The 19440-nt window shown below is 44.7% G+C and overlaps 2 protein-coding genes across 6 annotated transcripts in view; both read right to left on the bottom strand.

Moving 5' to 3' along the window:
- Positions 1-19440, bottom strand: part of LOC134909856 (amine sulfotransferase-like) — a 455842-nt gene that overhangs the window by 351184 nt on the left and 85218 nt on the right. The window lies entirely within an intron of this gene.
- LOC134909858 (amine sulfotransferase-like) overlaps positions 1-19440 on the bottom strand; it is a 65761-nt gene that overhangs the window by 43096 nt on the left and 3225 nt on the right. The window contains exon 2 of the mRNA XM_063917187.1: positions 1184-1313. Within this exon, the coding sequence (XP_063773257.1) occupies positions 1184-1313 (130 nt within the window). The remainder of the gene's footprint in view (positions 1-1183; positions 1314-19440) is intronic.

Consider the following 19440-nt stretch of genomic DNA (forward strand, 5'->3'; position numbering starts at 1 on the left):
TATCTTCAGTACTTTCCTCTCTGGAGTCCTGCCATCCTCAGCACAGTGGTGCAAAATCACTGGTAAAATGGCACGGCAGCTATTTTCCCAGGGTTTCTGCATACGCAGTAGGGAAATTGTTAGTTAAATGGTCGCTGATCCATTTTCTTGGAGACTTGTGCATGCACAGTAGACTCTAGCAGAGTGTTAGAGTCTTCTAGCATTCACAAAACCTAGGCTGCCGGCTATAGAGAGGGAGTGGAGAGAGACTACACATGCACCGCGTCTTCTCTTAATACCGCTCTGTGTGCTAGGTATAATGGCCCTCATTCCAAGTTGTTCGCTCGCTAGCTGCTTTTAGCAGCATTGCACACGCTAAGCCGCCGCACTCTGGGAGTGTCTTCGCTTAGCAGAATTGCGAACGAAAGATTAGCAGAATTGCGAATAGAAAATTCTTAGCAGTTTCTGAGTAGCTTGAGACTTACTCCTACACTGCGATCAGCTCAGCCCGTTTCATTCCTGGTTTGACGTCCCAAACACGCACTGCGTTCGGACAACCACTACGCTGTTTCTCCAGACACTCCCGCGTTTTATCCTGGCACGCCTGCGTTTTTCCGTACACTCCCAGGAAACGGTCAGTTTTCGCCAAGAAACACCCACTTCCTGTCAATCACACTCCGATCACTTCAACAATGAAAATTGTTCGTTCAGACGTGAGTAAATCTATTAAGTTTTGTGCTAAATTTCTTAGCGCATGCGCACTGCGTACCATGCGCATGCGCATTTTTGCCTTAATCGCTCCGTTGCGAAAATCAGCAACGAGCGAACAACTCGGAATGACCCCCAAAATGTACAGAGAGTTTTAGATTTGGGAGTAGCTGGCCTTAGCTTGAATCTAACTTGCAAGATAAAAATAAAGCTGTCCAGCATTTGCAGGCTACATGCAAAAGCAGACAGCATTCGCCCTGCATGCAAAAAAAAAAATTTGCACCTCCTGAAGTGCAACATGGTTACTCCACTTTTTTTTATTTACTTTGCTCTTAACTCTGAACTAGACCATAGTGTAGAATTTACCCTTTTTCCTATTGTCTGTGGTTTTTTTTTAAATAAAATTATATGCTGTCATTGAATGACATTAGTTCCTGTAGTTAATGATTGTTTCACATAATTACGCTGTATATGAATTACACAGATGTTATTGTACCTTTTCCTGACATATAAATGTCAAAGAAGACTTCCCAAGTTATTGGTAGATGCTGTAGCTTGACAGCAATTTTGTAAAAGTGATAATAAGATACCGCAACATCTTTTGGATTTCTTAAAACATAAATAACCTAAAGAGGAAAACTCAGTGTTATTTCAACATTTATTTTTATAAAAATGATTACATATATGTTATCATTGTGACTAATACGGGTGTGGATTAACAGATCGACACCATATGGTTGACAGTCAATAGGTCGATTAGTACAAAAGGTCAACAGGATCAAACGGTTGATACAAAAAAGGTAGACAGTACAAAAGGTCAACAGGGTTAAAAGGTTGACAAGAAAATGGTCGACACAAAAAGGTCAATACAAGTTTTGGGGGATTTTGGAACATTTTTGTATGTTAACTAAATATGACCCAAATTAGTAGAAAAGCGTTACGTTGTGGGATCGCTCCGCTCGCCACACTTCGGGAGAGGTTACTAGAGGTAATAGATGTTGGCTTGGATAGTAAATTAGGCAAAAGTTGGAAAAACATAAAAAATAAAAATGTGTTGACCATACTGTATGTATGTTGACCTTTTGTGCTGTCTACCTTTTTACGTGATGACCTTTTATACCTGTAGGCCTATTGACTGTTGACCAATTGACTGTCGACCTATCATATGCCACATAATACCCCTTTCACACCAAAATCCCATGTCCAATCCAGGATAATAAACATGGTTTCATCACCAAAGCACTGACTTGGGTTATGTGATCCGGATCCGTGACCCTGGTCCTGACCAAGGTTTTTTTGCTGTAGCCGGATCAGGTGTTCCCAGATTATGTTAAAATTATGTACCTGAGAACCTTTTAAACAAAACCCATGTCAAGTAACCCAGGTCCCCCCTTTTACACCTTATCTGTCCAGTTTTCGATCCAGGAATAACCCTGGTCATGACCAGAGTCATGAAGCCAGCACACAACCTGGGTTGGCCCTTTCACACAAATCTATGACGCGGTTTACAGGCTTTCTTTTTACTCCATAGGGGACACAGACTTTATGCTGGTAAAGGCTGGTGAGTAGGAGTCTGGGCACCTAATGATTGACATTTCTTTCCGAGCAGACCAGGCTTCCTCTCCCCTATACCCCAGTCCCAGGCAGCCAGTCTTTGTTTAGTGTCTGCAGGAGTGAGCATGTTTTTATGGGACTTCTTTTAAGCAGCTTCTTATTGTATTTATTTTATTCAACTTTTGTTTGATTTATGGCTAGGCATCCTGCAGAATGCCCACATTGTCATACCACTGACCCCTCAGCACTGGCAACTGGCTCAGCACCTTTGACTGGAACTCCACAGCACACCACAGAGGAACAACAGCAAGATACACCTGGGGACAAGTAAGATGGCTTCCTGATGCATTGTCACAGCTTTCACCACTGCTGAGGGAGACCACTGACGGTGAGTGACCTAGTCATATCTGTACCCACACTAGACCACCAGGGCAGTTAGGCAATAGGGGACTACAGTGTAGGTGACCACTTGTCCTGGGGTCCATGCCTGAAGGGTGAGGGAGGATCTCCCCATATTTCCCTCCCCCACCACTTTGGTGTTTTCTAGAGATGTGCGGCTGGCACTTTTCGTGTTTTGTGTATTGGTTTTGGTTCTAATTCCATTTTCGTGTTTTGGTTTTGGTTTTGGATCTGGATGATTTTTGGAGAAAATTTTTTTTTTTTGCTCCTTCAGTATTATTAACCTCAATAACAATCATTTCCACTCATTTCCAGTCTACTCTGAACACCTCACACCTCACAATATTGGGGGTCATTCTGAGTTGTTCGCTCGTTGCCGTGCACATGGTACGCAGTGCACATGTGCTAGGTAATTTAGCACAAAACTTAATAGATTTACTCACGTCTGAAGGAAGTGGATGTTTCTGGGTGGAAACTGCCCGTTTTCTGGGAGTGTGCGGAAAAACGCAGGAGTGCCAGGATAAAACGCAGGAGTGTATGGAGAAATGGGGGAGTGGCTGGCCGAACGCAGGGAGTGTTTGTGACGTCAAACCAGGAACAAAATGGGCTGAGCTGATTGCAGTGTAGGAGTAAGTCTCAAGCTACTCAGAAACTGCTAAGAATTATTTATTCGCAATTCTGCTACTCTTTCGTTCGCAATTCTGCTAAGATAAGATAAATTCCCAGAGGCCGGTGGCCTAGCGTGTGAATTTCTGCTAAAAGTAGCTAGCGAGCGAACAACTCGGAATGTGGGCCATTGTTTTTAGGCCTAAAAGTTGCACAGAGGTGACTGTATGACTAAGCTAAGCGACACAAGTGTGCGGCACAAACACCTGGCCTATCTAGGAGTGGCACTGCAGTTACAGACAGGATTGCACGTAAAAAAAACGAGTCCGCAAACAGCACATGACGCAAAGAAGAAAAAGAGGTGCAATTAGGTAGCTGGATGGCCAAGCTAAACGACACAAGTGTGCGGCACAAATACCTGGCCCATCTAGGAGTGGCACTGCAGTTACAGACAGGATGGCACTTAAAAAAAGCTAGTCCCCAAACAGCACATGATACAAAGAAGAAAAGGAGTTGCAATGAGGTAGCTGGATGGCCAAGCTAAGCGACACAAGTGTGCGACACAAACACCTGGCCCATCTAGGAGTGGCACTGCAGTTACAGACAGGATGGCACTTAAAAAAACGAGTCCCCAAGCAGAACATGATGCAAAGAAAAAAAAGCGTTACAACGTAGGCTTTAAACCTAGGATCGAGCACGGTGGCCAAAATGTAGTGCTCTGATTTCAACAGATTGACCACCCTTGAATCCTGGCAAAGCGAATAAAGGGCTCCATCCACAAGTCCCACATACTTTGCGGAATTGCACTGTCTTAGCTCCTCCTTCAATTTATCCAGCTGCTTCTGCAAAAGCATGATGAGGGGAATGACCTGACTCAAGCTGGCAGTGTCTGAACTGACTTCACGTGTGGCAAGTTCGAAGGGTTGGAGAACCTTGCACAAGACGGAAATCATTCTCCACTGCGCTTGAGTCAGGTTCATTACCCCTCCTTTGCATATATCGTAGGTGGATGTATAGGCTTGAATGACATTTTGCTGCTCCTCCATCCTCTGAAGCATATAGAGTGTTGAATTCTACCTCGTTACCACCTCTTGCTTCAGTTGATGGCAGGGCAGGTTCAGGAGTGTTTGCTGGCGCTCCAGTCTTCGGCACGCAGTGGCAGAATGCCGAAAGTGGGCCGCAATTTTTCGGGCCACTGACTGCATATCCTGCACACCCCTCTCATTTTTCAAAAAATTCTGCACCACCAAATTAATTGTATGTGCAAAACATGGGACATGCTGGAATTTGCCCAGATGTAATGCACGCACAATATTGGTGGCGTTGTCCGTTATCACAAATCCCCGGGAAAGTCCAATTAGGGTAAGCCATTCTGCGATGATGTTCCTCAGTTTCCATAAGAGGTTGTCAGCTGTGTGCCTCTTATGGAAAGCGGTGATACATAGAGTAGCCTGCCTAGGAATGAGTTGGCATTTGCAAGATGCTGCTACTGGTGCCATGGCGGGAGGCCATACATCTACCCAGTGGGCTGTTACAGTCATATAGTCCTTAGTCTGCCCTGTTCCACTTGTCTACATGTCTGTGGTTAAGTGGACACTGGATACAACCGCATTTTTTAGGACACTGGTGACTCTTTTTCTGATGTCTGTGTACATTCTCGGTATTATTATTTATTAGCAGTTTCTTATATAGCGCAGCATATTCCGTTGCGCTTTACAATTAGAACAACAGTTATAGAACAAAACTGGGAAATGACAGACAGACAGACGGAGGTAGGAAGGCCCTGCTCACAAGCTTACAATCTACAGGTATTGCCTGCCTAGAGAAGTGGAATGTAGATGGGAATTGATACCGGGGACACAGTAACTCAAACAAATTTGTAAGTGACTCTTAACTAATGGTGGATACCGAACACACCTCTAACACCAACATAGCTGTCAAGGCCTGAGTTATCTGCTTTGCAAAAGGATGACTGCTGTCATATTTCATCTTCCTCACAAAGGACTGTTGGACAGTCAATTGCTTATTGGAAGTAGTACAAGTGGTCTTCCGACTTCCCCTCTGGGATGACGATCGACTCCCAGTAGCAACAACAGCAGTGCCAGCAACAGCAGGCGTACCACTCAAGGATCCTACGGAGGAACCCCGGTTAGGAGAGGACTCCTCAGTCTTGACAGGGACATGGCCTGCAGGACTACGGACGTTGCTGACTGAGGAGGAAGTTGACGTTGAGGGAGTTGGTGGTGTGGCTAGCAGTAGCTTGGGTACAGGAGGAAGAAGGGATTTAGTTATCAGTGGACTGTTTACGCTCTTATCCAAAGTTTCACAACTTGACACTGACTTCTGATGAATGCGCAGCAGGTGACATTTAAGGGAGGATGTTCCTAGGTGGTTAACATTCTTACCCCTACTTATTACAAATTGACAGAGGCAACAGATGGCTTGACACCTGTTGTCCGGATTTGAGGATAAATAATTCCACACCAAAGAGGTGGCTTTTTTGGTAGTTTGCCCAGGTATCACAATGGGCTTCTTCGTCCCAAGGACAACAGGTGTCTCCCCTGGTGCCTGACTTAAACAAACCACATCACCATAAGAATCCTCATCGTCAACTTCCTCCTCAGTGCCAGGAACACCCATATCCTCATCCTGGTGTACTTCAACAGTGACATCTTCAATTTCAATTTCAGTAACTGGACGGTGGGTGCTCCTTCCAGCACTTGCAGGGGGCGTGCAAATGGTGGAAGGAGCCACCTCTTCCCGTCCAGTGTTGGGAAGGTCAGGCATCTCAACCGCCGACACAATTGGACTCTCCTTGGAGATTTGTGATACCATCTCAGAGCGCACAGTTCTTTTCTGTGCTCTTTCCAGCTTAACTCTTTTAATTTTTCTAGTGGGAGGATGAGGGCTTCCATTTTCATGTGAAGCTGAACCACTAGCAATGAACATAGGCCAGGGCCTCACCATTCCATGCCACTTCGTGTCGTAAATGGCATATTGGCAAGTTTACGTTTCTCCTCAGACAATTTAAATTTCTTTTTTTGGTAATTTTTACTGAACTTTGGCTTTTTCTATTTTACATGCCCTCTACTATCACATTGGGCATCGGCCTTGGCAGACGACATTGATGGCATTTCATCGTCTATGTCATGGCTAGTGGCAGCAGCTTCAGCACTAGGAGGTAGTGGTTCTTGATCTTTCCCTATTAACTCCTCAAAATGTTTGTTCTCCATTATTTTTCTGAAGTTATATAACACAATATGCGGCACAAGAGAGCGTACCCCGACACCTCACAGGGTAATCCCTGTAAAAATTATTTGGATTAAATATTAATAACCCCTTTATTTGGAGTAAATAATATACAGCACAGGGCAGCACCACTAAATTTATATGGCAGCACCACTGGACTGGATTTATACGGAATTATATGGAATTATATGGCAGGATAACAGGAATTATACGATAGTATCACAAGAATTATACGGCAATATCACAGGAATTATACGCGAGTATTCCGAAAATTATACGACAATGTCAGAGGAATTATACACCATTTTTCCAAGAATTATACATCAATGTCACAGGAATTATTCGCCAGTATTCAGAGAATTATACGGCAATGTCACAGGAATTATACACCAGTATTCCGAGAATTATACGGCAATATCACAGGAATTATACCCGAGTATTCCGAGAATTATAAGGCAATGTCACAAAAATTAAACACCAGTATTCCAAGAATTATACGTCCAGTTGACAAACGTCAGGACTTTCAATAGAGACAGTTCTATGTCCCTATCTGGTTATGACTAAAATATTTTCTCAGACCATGAGGAAAATGGGTCTGTTACCCCAGATGTTAAGACCTCCTCTATCCTGTAGGATTCCCTACCACGGTGGATGTAGAGGCCCTGATCAAGGCTGTTCAGTCTGCTCTTCTGATCATGTGTTTAGAGAAAACCCTTAAGTCCACTGTACCAGTATTTGTCAGAAGAAGGTATCTGCATCATTCCCTTCTTCTGTGCAACTAGAGGACGATTCATGGGATCTCCCTATTAGGCTCTTCCAATTGCATTGCCACTTTTTATACGCTACAAGCTGCGTGTCCAGTCAAATTGGAGTACTCTTTTCCAGCTAATGCTCACTTTGCCTGACTAGTTAAGAATACTACCTCCCTATCTCTAATATGGCCATCATTAAAGATCTGATGGATAGTAAACAGGTAACTTTCCTCAAGGCAATTTATTTTACAGTACTATTGCACATCCAGCCCTCACAACTGCCTTGGTAGCTAAGGCCATTAAACACTAGGCAGATGCATTGGAGGATGGCCTCAAATACATCTGGGGATATTCTCTTTGTTCCTTAACTAGACAAGATTGTGGCTACAGTGGTGGCATCAAAGATGGCCTTCCTTCCTTCTGAGGAAGTCCCCAGGTCACAAGTGTCTAATTTTCACTGCTTTTGTTCACAGGGCAAAGCCAAGAGCTTGTCTTTTTCTAGATTCCATGGTTCCTCCTCTGGGTAAACAGTCTAGTCTACCAGACACCATGCCACCAAGCCAGCAGACAAGCCTGCCTCTTGACGAGGTGGGCCTTTAACTGGGGGACCACAGAGAGGGAGGCAGGCTCCGGCTTTTCTACAAGATTTGGATGGCGACCATGATGGACAGCTTTGTAAGATTTGTAGTCCCTGGAAGATACGAACTGTCTTTTGGGATCGTCCTCCAACCAAGTCTTCCAATAGATTCAAGAAAAGCAGGAGCACTGCAGGAGTGCATACTTATCTCCAGGGTCATTTGTCTTAAAAAGACATTTGGTTTCTATGCCAAGCTCTTCTTGATTTAGAAGCAAAACAGTTCCAACCAATCCTCAACCTGATGTTCCTCAACTGGTTCTTGGAGGTTCCCAAGTTCTACCTGTAGCCTCTTCACTCCGTCATATTAGCCCTGGAACTGGGTGACTTCATGGCCTCTTTGGACATCCAGGATGCATATGTGCATATTCCTATATGGTTCAGTCACCAGCGCTTCTTCAGGTTTGCAGTACAGCTTCTTTTCAACACAGAAGAGTTAAAATTCTGCCTTCTCTAGATGACCTCCTTTTCCTGGCCCAGTCACTGGATGTCCTCAGGAAATACACATCCATCTCACAGTAGACCTTCTCCAGTCTCATAGATGGACCATCTATTGGCTCTCCTGGAGTCCATCTCAGGATTCAGTATGCTATATTTAAGGGCCTTGCTGGATTCCAGAGTTCAGTTAGTGTTCCTTCCAGTGGACAAACGTCAGGACTTACATGCCAAAATTCACTCATTTGTCATCACCGAGTGTCAATACACTCTTGCATGCAGATTCTGGGATCTCTAGTCTCCACCTTTGTCATGCTGGAGTGTGCCTAGTTTCACTTCCTTTTCTTTCCAGAAGGAGATTCTGACCAAGTGGAACAGATTTCATCTGCAGCTCCTAATCACAATTGTCCTTTCTCAAGTAGTCTGTCACTCCCTCATGTGGTGACTCCATCAGTCTCACCTGGATTGGGACCACCCATTTTTGGTTCAGTACTTGGTCCTGCTCACCACTGATGTAAGTATTCAGGGGTGGGGGGATGTGACTTGTCAATCAACTTTTCATGGTTGGTGGATGGCTCAGGAGAGGCGGCTTCTGACCAATATCCAGTCTAGGTGCAGTCCAACAACATATTTGTCTTTTTCTATGTAAACAATGGCGGCATTTAAAGTTGTTGTGCCATGAAGGAGGCGAGTCGCATTCCCCCACTGAGCAGTGCATAATTTTCGCGGTCACATACCTGGGGTCCAAGACTGGGAAGCGGACTTCCTAAGCCATCAGGACGTTCACTCATGTGAGTGGGCTCTGTATCCAGTCATCTTTCTGCTCTTGGCATGATGATCGTTGTGGCTCTCATTTGGTCATGAAGGACTGAGTATGTGGTTCTTCCAGGCCTCTCCATCAAGGGTCCACTGCATCTACCTTTACAGCTGGATCTTCTCTCTCAGGGCCCATACTTCCATCCACATCTGGCTCATCTCGCTTTGATGGGGTGGTTCTTGAGACCCCCTTCCTGAGAGCTAAGGGTTCTAAAGGTTGCTCATTCATACCATGCTCAATGCCTGGAAACCTTCTTTTTGCTGGGATTTCTCACAGATTTTGGAGAACACAGACTGATGTTCAGCAAGAGATTTTAACACCAAATCATTATGACTCACCTTAGTTCTATGTTTCCTGTCGACAGGTCTGGATTTGGGACTCTGTATGTCTTTAGTAAAGTTGTAGGCTTCAGCCCTTTCTGTGATCTTCCAGAGAGAGATTGTGCTCTTGCCTGATGTACAGACTTTCCTATATTGTGTCCTTCATGTGTAGCCTCCGTTTATACCTCCAGTGGCTCCATGGCACCCCTGGACACCGTTGGCATTAGTTGGCTTTTGCAGAATACTATCTTCCTTCTTGCCATAACATTGGCCTGGTTGGTGTCGGACTTGAATGCATTGTCTTATTGCTCTCCATTTCTGATTTTTCATTTGGACCGGTCTGTCCTTCGGACACGATTGGGCTACCTTCCTAAGATGATATCTAGGTTTCACATCATCCTGGAGATCATGGCCCTTACTTTCCAAATACCAGATTCACTGGAGAAGGCCTCTTGAGATATCGCCAGTGCCTCCAAATTTATGTGGACAGGACTAGAGATCTCTGTAAAACTGACTCTCTCTTTGTAGTGTATGACTTTTACCAATGGGGCTGGCTAAACTCTAAAGAAGACTTTGGCCAGATGACTCCATTTGACTAACTGCCATGCTTACACTGCAGTGTACCTTCCTGCCTAGGCCATGGTGACAACTCATTCTACCCGGTTAGTGAAGACTTCTTGAGTAGCTCAATGTGGCTGCTCTGTGAAGCGGCTTTGTACAGTGCTCACGTAGTCCTCTACCCATAAGTTTATCAAGGTCTATTCCTCTGACACCTTCGCCTCCACAGATGTACCTTGCAGGCAAAGGGTTTTCAGTGAAGCTCAGAGGCGTCTTCCCAGTTAGGGGAATAGCTTTCATACGTCCCAGCTTAAATCCTGTGTACCCTGCAGGGGTAGACGAAAGAAGATTTTTATGCTTAACTGTTAAATCCTTTTCTTCAATTCCATAGGGGACACAAGGTACCCACCCTGACCGGTTTGGCTGCATCTACTGTATGTTTGGACTTGTTTGTGTGTCGGTCTTCCTTCTCCTTCTATTTACTCCTTGCTTTGGATTTGCTAATTTAACTGGCTGCCTGTGGCTGCGGGTGGGGTATAGGGGAGAGGGAGCATGGGCTGCTGGGAAAAAAAAGTTAATCATTTGGCGCAAAGACACCAACTTAACTGCCTATAACAGTGTAAAGACTGTATCCCTTATGGAATCATAGAAATAGATTTAACATTATAAGCAGTGCTCAAGTGTGCTTGTATACAACGGTATAGCATACCAGCACTTCTTCGAGCACTGTCCGTTGAATTCCCCCACCACCGCCGCATTGAGCTCACCTCTCGCTCCTGACTGCGGGGCTACTATTTCAAATCTGCGGCGGACCAGCAGCCAATCAGGAGCGTCTACTCCTGATTGGTTGCCAGTCCGCGGCAGATTTGAAATAGTAGCATCGCGGTCATAAGAGCTGCAGTGCTGCCGACTACAGCCTCCTCTCCTCCTTGCACCACCGCTGCCAACCTCAGCCATCCGCACCATGCCGACTGGACCACAGCCTTCTCTCCTGCTTGCACTGCCGCTGCCGCCCTCAGCCGTGTGCACCATGCTGAACGGACCACAGCCTCCCTTCTTCCTTGCACTGCTGCCGCCCTCTGCCTCCTATTCTGCTACACCAGCGCCACCCTCAGCCATCCGGACCATGCTGACCAGACCACAGCTTCCTCTTCCATCACAGGCCACTGTATCCTCACCCACTGCTAAATAGGTGATCTCACCCTGCTACCTTTCTGTCTCCCTAGTCCCTACTGTATGCCCTTGCTGTCCCTCTCTCTGTCACTCTCCCTGTCCGTTTGTCCCTGCTGTCACTTTCTCTGTCCCTCTGTCACTCTTGCTGTCCCTATGTCCCTGCTGTCACTTTCCTGTCCCTCCGTCACTCTCCCTGTCCCTATGTCCCTGCCGTCACTCTCCCTGAATTTTGTGAATGTGAATTTATGCTCATACCATGTGCTATAATGTGAATTTTGGCTCATTCTGTGTGCTATAATGTGAATTTCGGCTTATTCCATGTGCTATCATGTGAATTTCGGCTCATACCGTGTGCTATAATGTGAAAAGGGCACCAGTACTAGATAGTATAAGGAGTCCTACTATTGTGGTGCTTAATGTGTATACGGGGTATATAGAGATGAGCGCCTGAAATTTTTCGGGTTTTGTGTTTTGGTTTTGGGTTCGGTTCCGCGGCCGTGTTTTGGGTTCGAACGCGTTTTGGCAAAACCTCACCGAATTATTTTTGTCGGATTCGGGTGTGTTTTGGATTCGGGTGTTTTTTTCCAAAAACACTAAAAAACAGCTTAAATCATAGAATTTGGGGGTCATTTTGATCCCAAAGTATTATTAACCTCAAAAACCATAATTTACACTCATTTTCAGTCTATTCTGAATACCTCACACCTCACAATATTATTTTTAGTCCTAAAATTTGCACCGAGGTCGCTGTGTGAGTAAGATAAGCGACCCTAGTGGCCGACACAAACACCGGGCCCATCTAGGAGTGGCACTGCAGTGTCACGCAGGATGTCCCTTCCAAAAAACCCTCCCCAAACAGCACATGACGCAAAGAAAAAAAGAGGCGCAATGAGGTAGCTGTGTGAGTAAGATTAGCGACCCTAGTGGCCGACACAAACACCGGGCCCATCTAGGAGTGGCACTGCAGTGTCACGCAGGATGGCCCTTCCAAAAAACCCTCCCCAAACAGCACATGACGCAAAGAAAAAAAGAGGCGCAATGAGGTAGCTGACTGTGTGAGTAAGATTAGCGACCCTAGTGGCCGACACAAACACCGGGCCCATCTAGGAGTGGCACTGCAGTATGTATGTATAAAGAAAGAAAAAAAAACCACGGTTAGGTGGTATATACAATTATGGACGGGCTGCCGAGTGCCGACACAGAGGTAGCCACAGCCGTGAACTACCACACTGTACTGTGTCTGCTGCTAATATATAGACTGGTTGATAAAGAGATAGTATACTCGTAACTAGTATGTATGTATAAAGAAAGAAAAAAAAACCACGGTTAGGTCACTGGTATATACAATTATGGACGGGCTGCCGAGTGCCGACACAGAGGTAGCCACAGCCGTGAACTACCGCACTGTACACTGGTTGATAAAGAGATAGTAGTATACTCGTAACAACTAGTATGACGACGGTATAAAGAATGAAAAAAAAACCACGGTTAGGTGGTATATAATACAATTATGGTTGGACGGACTGCCTGCCGAGTGCCGACACAGAGGTAGCCACAGCCGTGAACTACCGCACTGTACACTGGTTGATAAAGAGATAGTAGTATACTCGTAACAACTAGTATGACGACGGTATAAAGAACGGAAAAAAAACCACGGTTAGGTGGTATATATTATAATACAATTATGGATGGACGGACTGCCTGCCGAGTTCCGACACAGAGGTAGCCACAGCCGTGAACTACCGCACTGTACACTGGTTGATAAAGAGATAGTAGTATACTCGTAACAACTAGTATGACGACGGTATAAAGAACGAAAAAAAAACCACGGTTAGGTGGTATATATTATAATACAATTATGGATGGACGGACTGCCTGCCGAGTTCCGACACAGAGGTAGCCACAGCCGTGAACTACCGCACTGTACACTGGTTGATAAAGAGATAGTAGTATACTCGTAACAACTAGTATGACGACGGTATAAAGAATGAAAAAAAAACCACGGTTAGGTGGTATATAATACAATTATGGTTGGACGGACTGCCTGCCGAGTGCCGACACAGAGGTAGCCACAGCCGTGAACTACCGCACTGTACACTGGTTGATAAAGAGATAGTAGTATACTCGTAACAACTAGTATGACGACGGTATAAAGAACGAAAAAAAAACCACGGTTAGGTGGTATATATTATAATACAATTATGGATGGACGGACTGCCTGCCGAGTTCCGACACAGAGGTAGCCACAGCCGTGAACTACCGCACTGTACACTGGTTGATAAAGAGATAGTAGTATACTCGTAACAACTAGTATGACGACGGTATAAAGAACGAAAAAAAAACCACGGTTAGGTGGTATATATTATAATACAATTATGGATGGACGGACTGCCTGCCGAGTTCCGACACAGAGGTAGCCACAGCCGTGAACTACCGCACTGTACACTGGTTGATAAAGAGATAGTAGTATACTCGTAACAACTAGTATGACTGACTATGACGGTATAAAGAATGAAAAAAAAACCACGGTTAGGTGGTATATATTATAATAATACAATTATGGATGGACGGACTGCCTGCCGAGTTCCGACACAGAGGTAGCCACAGCCGTGAACTACCGCACTGTACACTGGTTGATAAAGAGATAGTAGTATACTCGTAACAACTAGTATGACTGACTATGACGGTATAAAGAATGAAAAAAAAACCACGGTTAGGTGGTATATATTATAATACAATTATGGATGGACGGACTGCCTGCCGACTGCCGACACAGAGGTAGCCACAGCCGTGAACTACCGCACTGTACACTGGTTGATAAAGAGATAGTAGTATACTCGTAACAACTAGTATGACACTATGACGGTATAAAGAATGAAAAAAAAACCACGGTTAGGTGGTATATATTATAATACAATTATGGATGGACGGACTGCCTGCCGACTGCCGACACAGAGGTAGCCACAGCCGTGAACTACCGCACTGTACACTGGTTGATAAAGAGATAGTAGTATACTCGTAACAACTAGTATGACTGACTATGACGGTATAAAGAATGAAAAAAAAACCACGGTTAGGTGGTATATATTATAATAATACAATTATGGATGGACGGACTGCCTGCCGAGTTCCGACACAGAGGTAGCCACAGCCGTGAACTACCGCACTGTACACTGGTTGATAAAGAGATAGTAGTATACTCGTAACAACTAGTATGACTATGACGACGGTATAAAGAAAGAAAAAAAAATACCACGGTTAGGTGGTATATAATTATACAATTATGGATGGACGGACTGCCTGCCGAGTGCCGACTGCCGACACAGAGGTAGCCACAGCCGTGAACTACCGCACTGTACTGTGTCTGCTGCTAATATAGACTGGTTGATAAAGAGATAGTATACAATACATACAACAATATACTACTATACTGGTGGTCAGGCACTGGTCACCACTAGTCACACTGGCAGTGGCACTCCTGCAGCAAAAGTGTGCACTGTTTAATTTTAAATTAATATAATATTATGTACTCCTGGGGGCTCCTGCTATAACAACCTGCAGTGCTCCCCAGTCTCCCCCACAATTATTATAAGCTTTGCCTTTTATACATTGATGTGCAGCACACTGGGCTGAGCTGAGTGCACACAGACTGAGTCACACTGTGTGACTGGCTGCTGCTGTGTATCGTTTTTTTTTCAGGCAGAGAACGGATATAGCAGAGAACGGATATATTATATTAAAATAAATAAAAGTTAACTAACAACAACTGCACTGGTCACTGTGGTAAACTCTGTCTGACTCTGCACAATCTCTCTCTCTCTTCTAATCTAATTTCTAATGGAGAGGACGCCAGCCACGTCCTCTCCCTATCAATCTCAATGCACGTGTGAAAATGGCGGCGACGCGCGGCTCCTTATATAGAATCCGAGTCTCGCGAGAATCCGACAGCGTCATGATGACGTTCGGGCGCGCTCGGGTTAACCGAGCAAGGCGGGAGGATCCGAGTCTGCTCGGACCCGTGAAAAAAACATGAAGTTCGTGCGGGTTCGGATTCAGAGAAACCGAACCCGCTCATCTCTAGTATATGGTGTGGTAAACTACACTGAAAGAGGAATTGGATCCCTCCAACAGTGCAGAAAGAAGCCAATAGGCTTCTACAGGGTAACGTCTGCTTTTGCTGGTGTTACCCTCTGCAACAAAGCTCCAGGATAGAGGGCTTAGTGTATATGGAACTGTGGTACAAAAAACAAAAATGGGGGTTTTACCACATTTTCCCCCCTATAACTGTATTAGGCTTGTTCTTATTAAGAAAACCTCATGTCGACTTTTAACTGTGTCATTATCCTCATCCTTCACAGGTATGCTGTATGTTGTGAAAAAAAATCCCTCGGATTCTGTGGAAAAAGTGAATTCTGTTTATAATTACAATTTTCTGAGGTAGGTACATTTTTATAAAATATGTTAAAACTAGAGAAGAGCGGGTTCGGTTCCTCGGAATCCGAACCCCCCGAACTTCACCCATTTTACATGGTTCCGAGGCAGACTCGGATCGTCCCACCTTGCTCGGTTAACCCGAGTGCGCCTGAACGTCATCATCCCGCTGTCGGATACTCGCGAGATACGTATTATATATAAGGAGCCAGTGGCAAACGCAAGATTTGCATGGGGGGGTTTCCAGAACTGGGTGGAGCCAATCACGGGGGAGGGGACTAAGATGACCCAGTATATGCTGGGTCCATAAAACTAGTGTGTCTGTGCGTGTGTTTTTATATATATATATACACACATATATATATATATATATATATATACCGTGTGTATATATATATTCCGTGTATATATATATATATATACACAGCATATTAAACATGCATACATATATACATATGTATATATATACACATACAGTAAATGTATATATACACATGTATACATATCATATGTGTGTTTATATGTATGTATATACATGTGTATATATGTATGGACATGGATATATATGTACTATAATTAAAATAAAGTAAACTTTTATTAAGCACTTACAAGTGCCACCAGGGAGACAGCAGGCTGCAGAGGACGCTAGACAGCCATTAATAATACTCATGCAGCTAAAAAAAATATATATATATTTTTTTTAATGGAGGGGGGTTTCTGGGTGCTCGGAAACCCCCCTGGGTGCGCCACTGGGAGCCGCGCGTCGCCGGCATTTTCACTCGTGCATTGGAGATGATAGGGAGAGGACGTGCAGCGTTCTCTCAAATGTGTTCAGTGTGCTGCAAATATCTGTGCTCAGTGTGCTGCAAATAACTGTGCTCAGTGAACTTGCAAATATCTGTGCTCAGTGTGCTGAATATATCTACGTTCTCTATCTGAAAAACGCTCCATATCTGTGCTCAGTGTGCTGCAAATATCTGTGCTCAGTGTGCTTTATTGTGGGGACTGGGGACCACCAGTATTATATAGGAGGAGTACAGTGCAGAGTTTTGTTGACCAGTGACCACCAGTATTATACGTTCTCTGCCTGAAAAATGCTCCATATCTGTGCTGCATTGTAGTATAAAGTAGGAGGACAGTGCAGAATTTTGCTGACCAGTGACCACCAGTATTATATCAGTACGGTATAGTAGTCCACTGCTCTACCTACCTCTGTGTCGTCAAGTATACTATCCATCCATACCTGTGGTGCATTTTAGTTGTTGTGCGCAGTATATATAGTAGGAGGACAGTGCAGAATTTTGCTGACCACCAGTATATAATATATGGCAGTACGGTACAGTAGGCCACTGCTCTACCTACCTCTGTGTCGTCAAGTATACTATCAATCCATACCTGTGGTGCATTTTAGTTGTGCCCAGTATATATAGTAGGAGGACAGTGCATAATTTTGCTGACCACCAGTATATAATATATAGCAGTACGGTACAGTAGGCCATTGCTATTGATATATTACTGGCATGTAATTCCACACATTAAAAAATGGAGAACAAAAATGTGGAGGGTAAAATAGGGAAAGATCAAGAGCCACTTCCACCATCAACGTCGTCTGCCAAGGCCGATGCCCAATGTCATAGTAAAGAGCATGTAAAATCCCAAAAACTAAAATTCAGTAAAATGACCCAAAAATCAAAATTAAAAGCGTCTGATGAGAAGCGTAAACTTGCCAATATGCCATTTACGACACGGAGTAGCAAGGAACGGCTGAGGCCCTGGCCTATGTTCATGGCTAGTGGTTCAGATTCGCATGAGGATGGAAGCACTCATCCTCTCGCTAGAAAACTGCAGTGCCACTCCTAGATGGGCCGGGTGTTTGTGTCGGCCACTTGGGTTGCTTAGCTTAGTCACAGAGCTACCTTATTGCACCTCTTTTTTTCTTTGCATCATGTGCTGTTTGGGGACTATTTTTTAAATCTGCCATCCTGTCTGACACTGCAGTGCCACTCCTAGATGGGCCAGGTGTTTGTGTCGGCCACTTGGGTCGCTTAGCTGAGCCATCCAGCGACCTTGGTGCAAATTTTAGGACTAAAAATAATATTGTGAGGTGTGAGGTGTTCAGAATAGACTGGAAATGAGTGGAAATTATGGTTATTGAGGTTAATAATACTATGGGATCAAAATGACCCCCAAATTCTATGATTTAAGCTGTTTTTGAGGGGTTTTTGTAAAAAAGCACCCGAATACAAAACACACCCGAATCTGACAAAAAAAATTCAGGGAGGTTTTTCCAAAACGCGTCCGAATCCTAAACACGGCCGTGGAACCGAATCCAAAACCAAGACACAAAACCCAAAAAATGTCCAGTGCACATCACTAGTTAAAACTAACATACATAAATAAATCATCACAGGGGTGCCAGCTCAGGCACAGATACAAACAGTGTCAGACTGGGGCATGTAGGGCCCACCGGAGGAATGCAGTGGTAGGGGCCCATGTTTAGGGATGTGGCCAGTCTGCAGAGGTGGTGTGGCCAGCCACCACATTGGTTTGACTAATTAGAGAGTGCAACATCAGGGACCCTTCATTAAATTCAGTAAATACTGCTGCTGCTGCATGCATGCATGATAATGTACCAGATTAATAACAGCAATGCATTGTACAAAATCACCATAGTTCAGTATAAGGTAACATATGTATAATGTATAATTCAAGTGCACAGACTGGAACCTGATCCTTAGAGCAGGAGGTGGGCTTCCAGGCAGTGGGGCACACCGGTGTTTTCCGCTGTACCCCTGTGGGTCAGTCCAAGCCTGGATACAAAGTGCCATATTCAGAGATGTAAGCAAACCCAAAGTTTTGCATACATCTCTGATATATTTATATCTGTGCATGCTCAGGTTCTGTAGTGCACATAGTGATCTGGATCTTTGTCTGCAATGATGGTTGCAATGCTCCCTAAGCTGCAGCATGATTGACATGCTGTGGCCATTTTGGGGTGGCCAGCATTTCAGAAAACTGGTGCATACCAAGTCTGTAGCAGACTGAAGCAGCCTATCCCCACGTTCACACTGTGGGTGGAGTTGCTCTAGGCCAGTTAATGTTAACACACCGCCGTGTTGTCTGGAGCTGGGGTTGGCAGATGGATGGCAATGAGCTGGGTGGCGCTTGCCATGCTGTCTGGAGCTGGTGTAACAGAATGATGACGGTGAATGTGGCAGCACATACCTGCGGTGCAGACACACTAGCGGGTGTACTCAGCAACTTAATGCCTGTACGGTCCCACCAACTGGATCTGTGCCAGGATATCTTCTATTTCCCTGTACTCTGGTTCCAGAATGATGATGTATGATGTATGTACCTGCTGCAGTGACACAGGAAATCATGGGTGCGTTGAGTTATTATGGGCTTTCCTGCTCCCCAGTCATGCAGATGTCCGGATTTCCCCAAATGCAGGGGAAAACTTTTCAGTGTTGGACAGTAGGCTACAAAAAGCTCACTCAGCTTAAAAAATAACTTTCAATAAAGATTTCCCAAGATGCTCGGCAGGTGAAATTGTTTGTAGGCAAAAGGCTATTCCAGTGGATCGTGATATACCCAGTTCTCACAGTGCAAATCTTACAGTTTAGAGCAAGGTGCCAGAAAACAAATGCACAAGTGGCTGTTGCCTTCATATCCCTCTCCCAGTAAATGATGCCATATGTAGCTAACAGGCTACAATGTCGAACACCATCTTAAGATGTCATTAGTTAACAGTGCCATTCTAGGGCATGGTAAATCTTACAATGTAGCAGACCCCATAGAAACCTAAGGAGGCTGCTATTGCGA

Source organism: Pseudophryne corroboree, chromosome 4 (assembly GCF_028390025.1).
Source record: "Pseudophryne corroboree isolate aPseCor3 chromosome 4, aPseCor3.hap2, whole genome shotgun sequence".
Lineage (NCBI taxonomy): Eukaryota > Metazoa > Chordata > Amphibia > Anura > Myobatrachidae > Pseudophryne > Pseudophryne corroboree.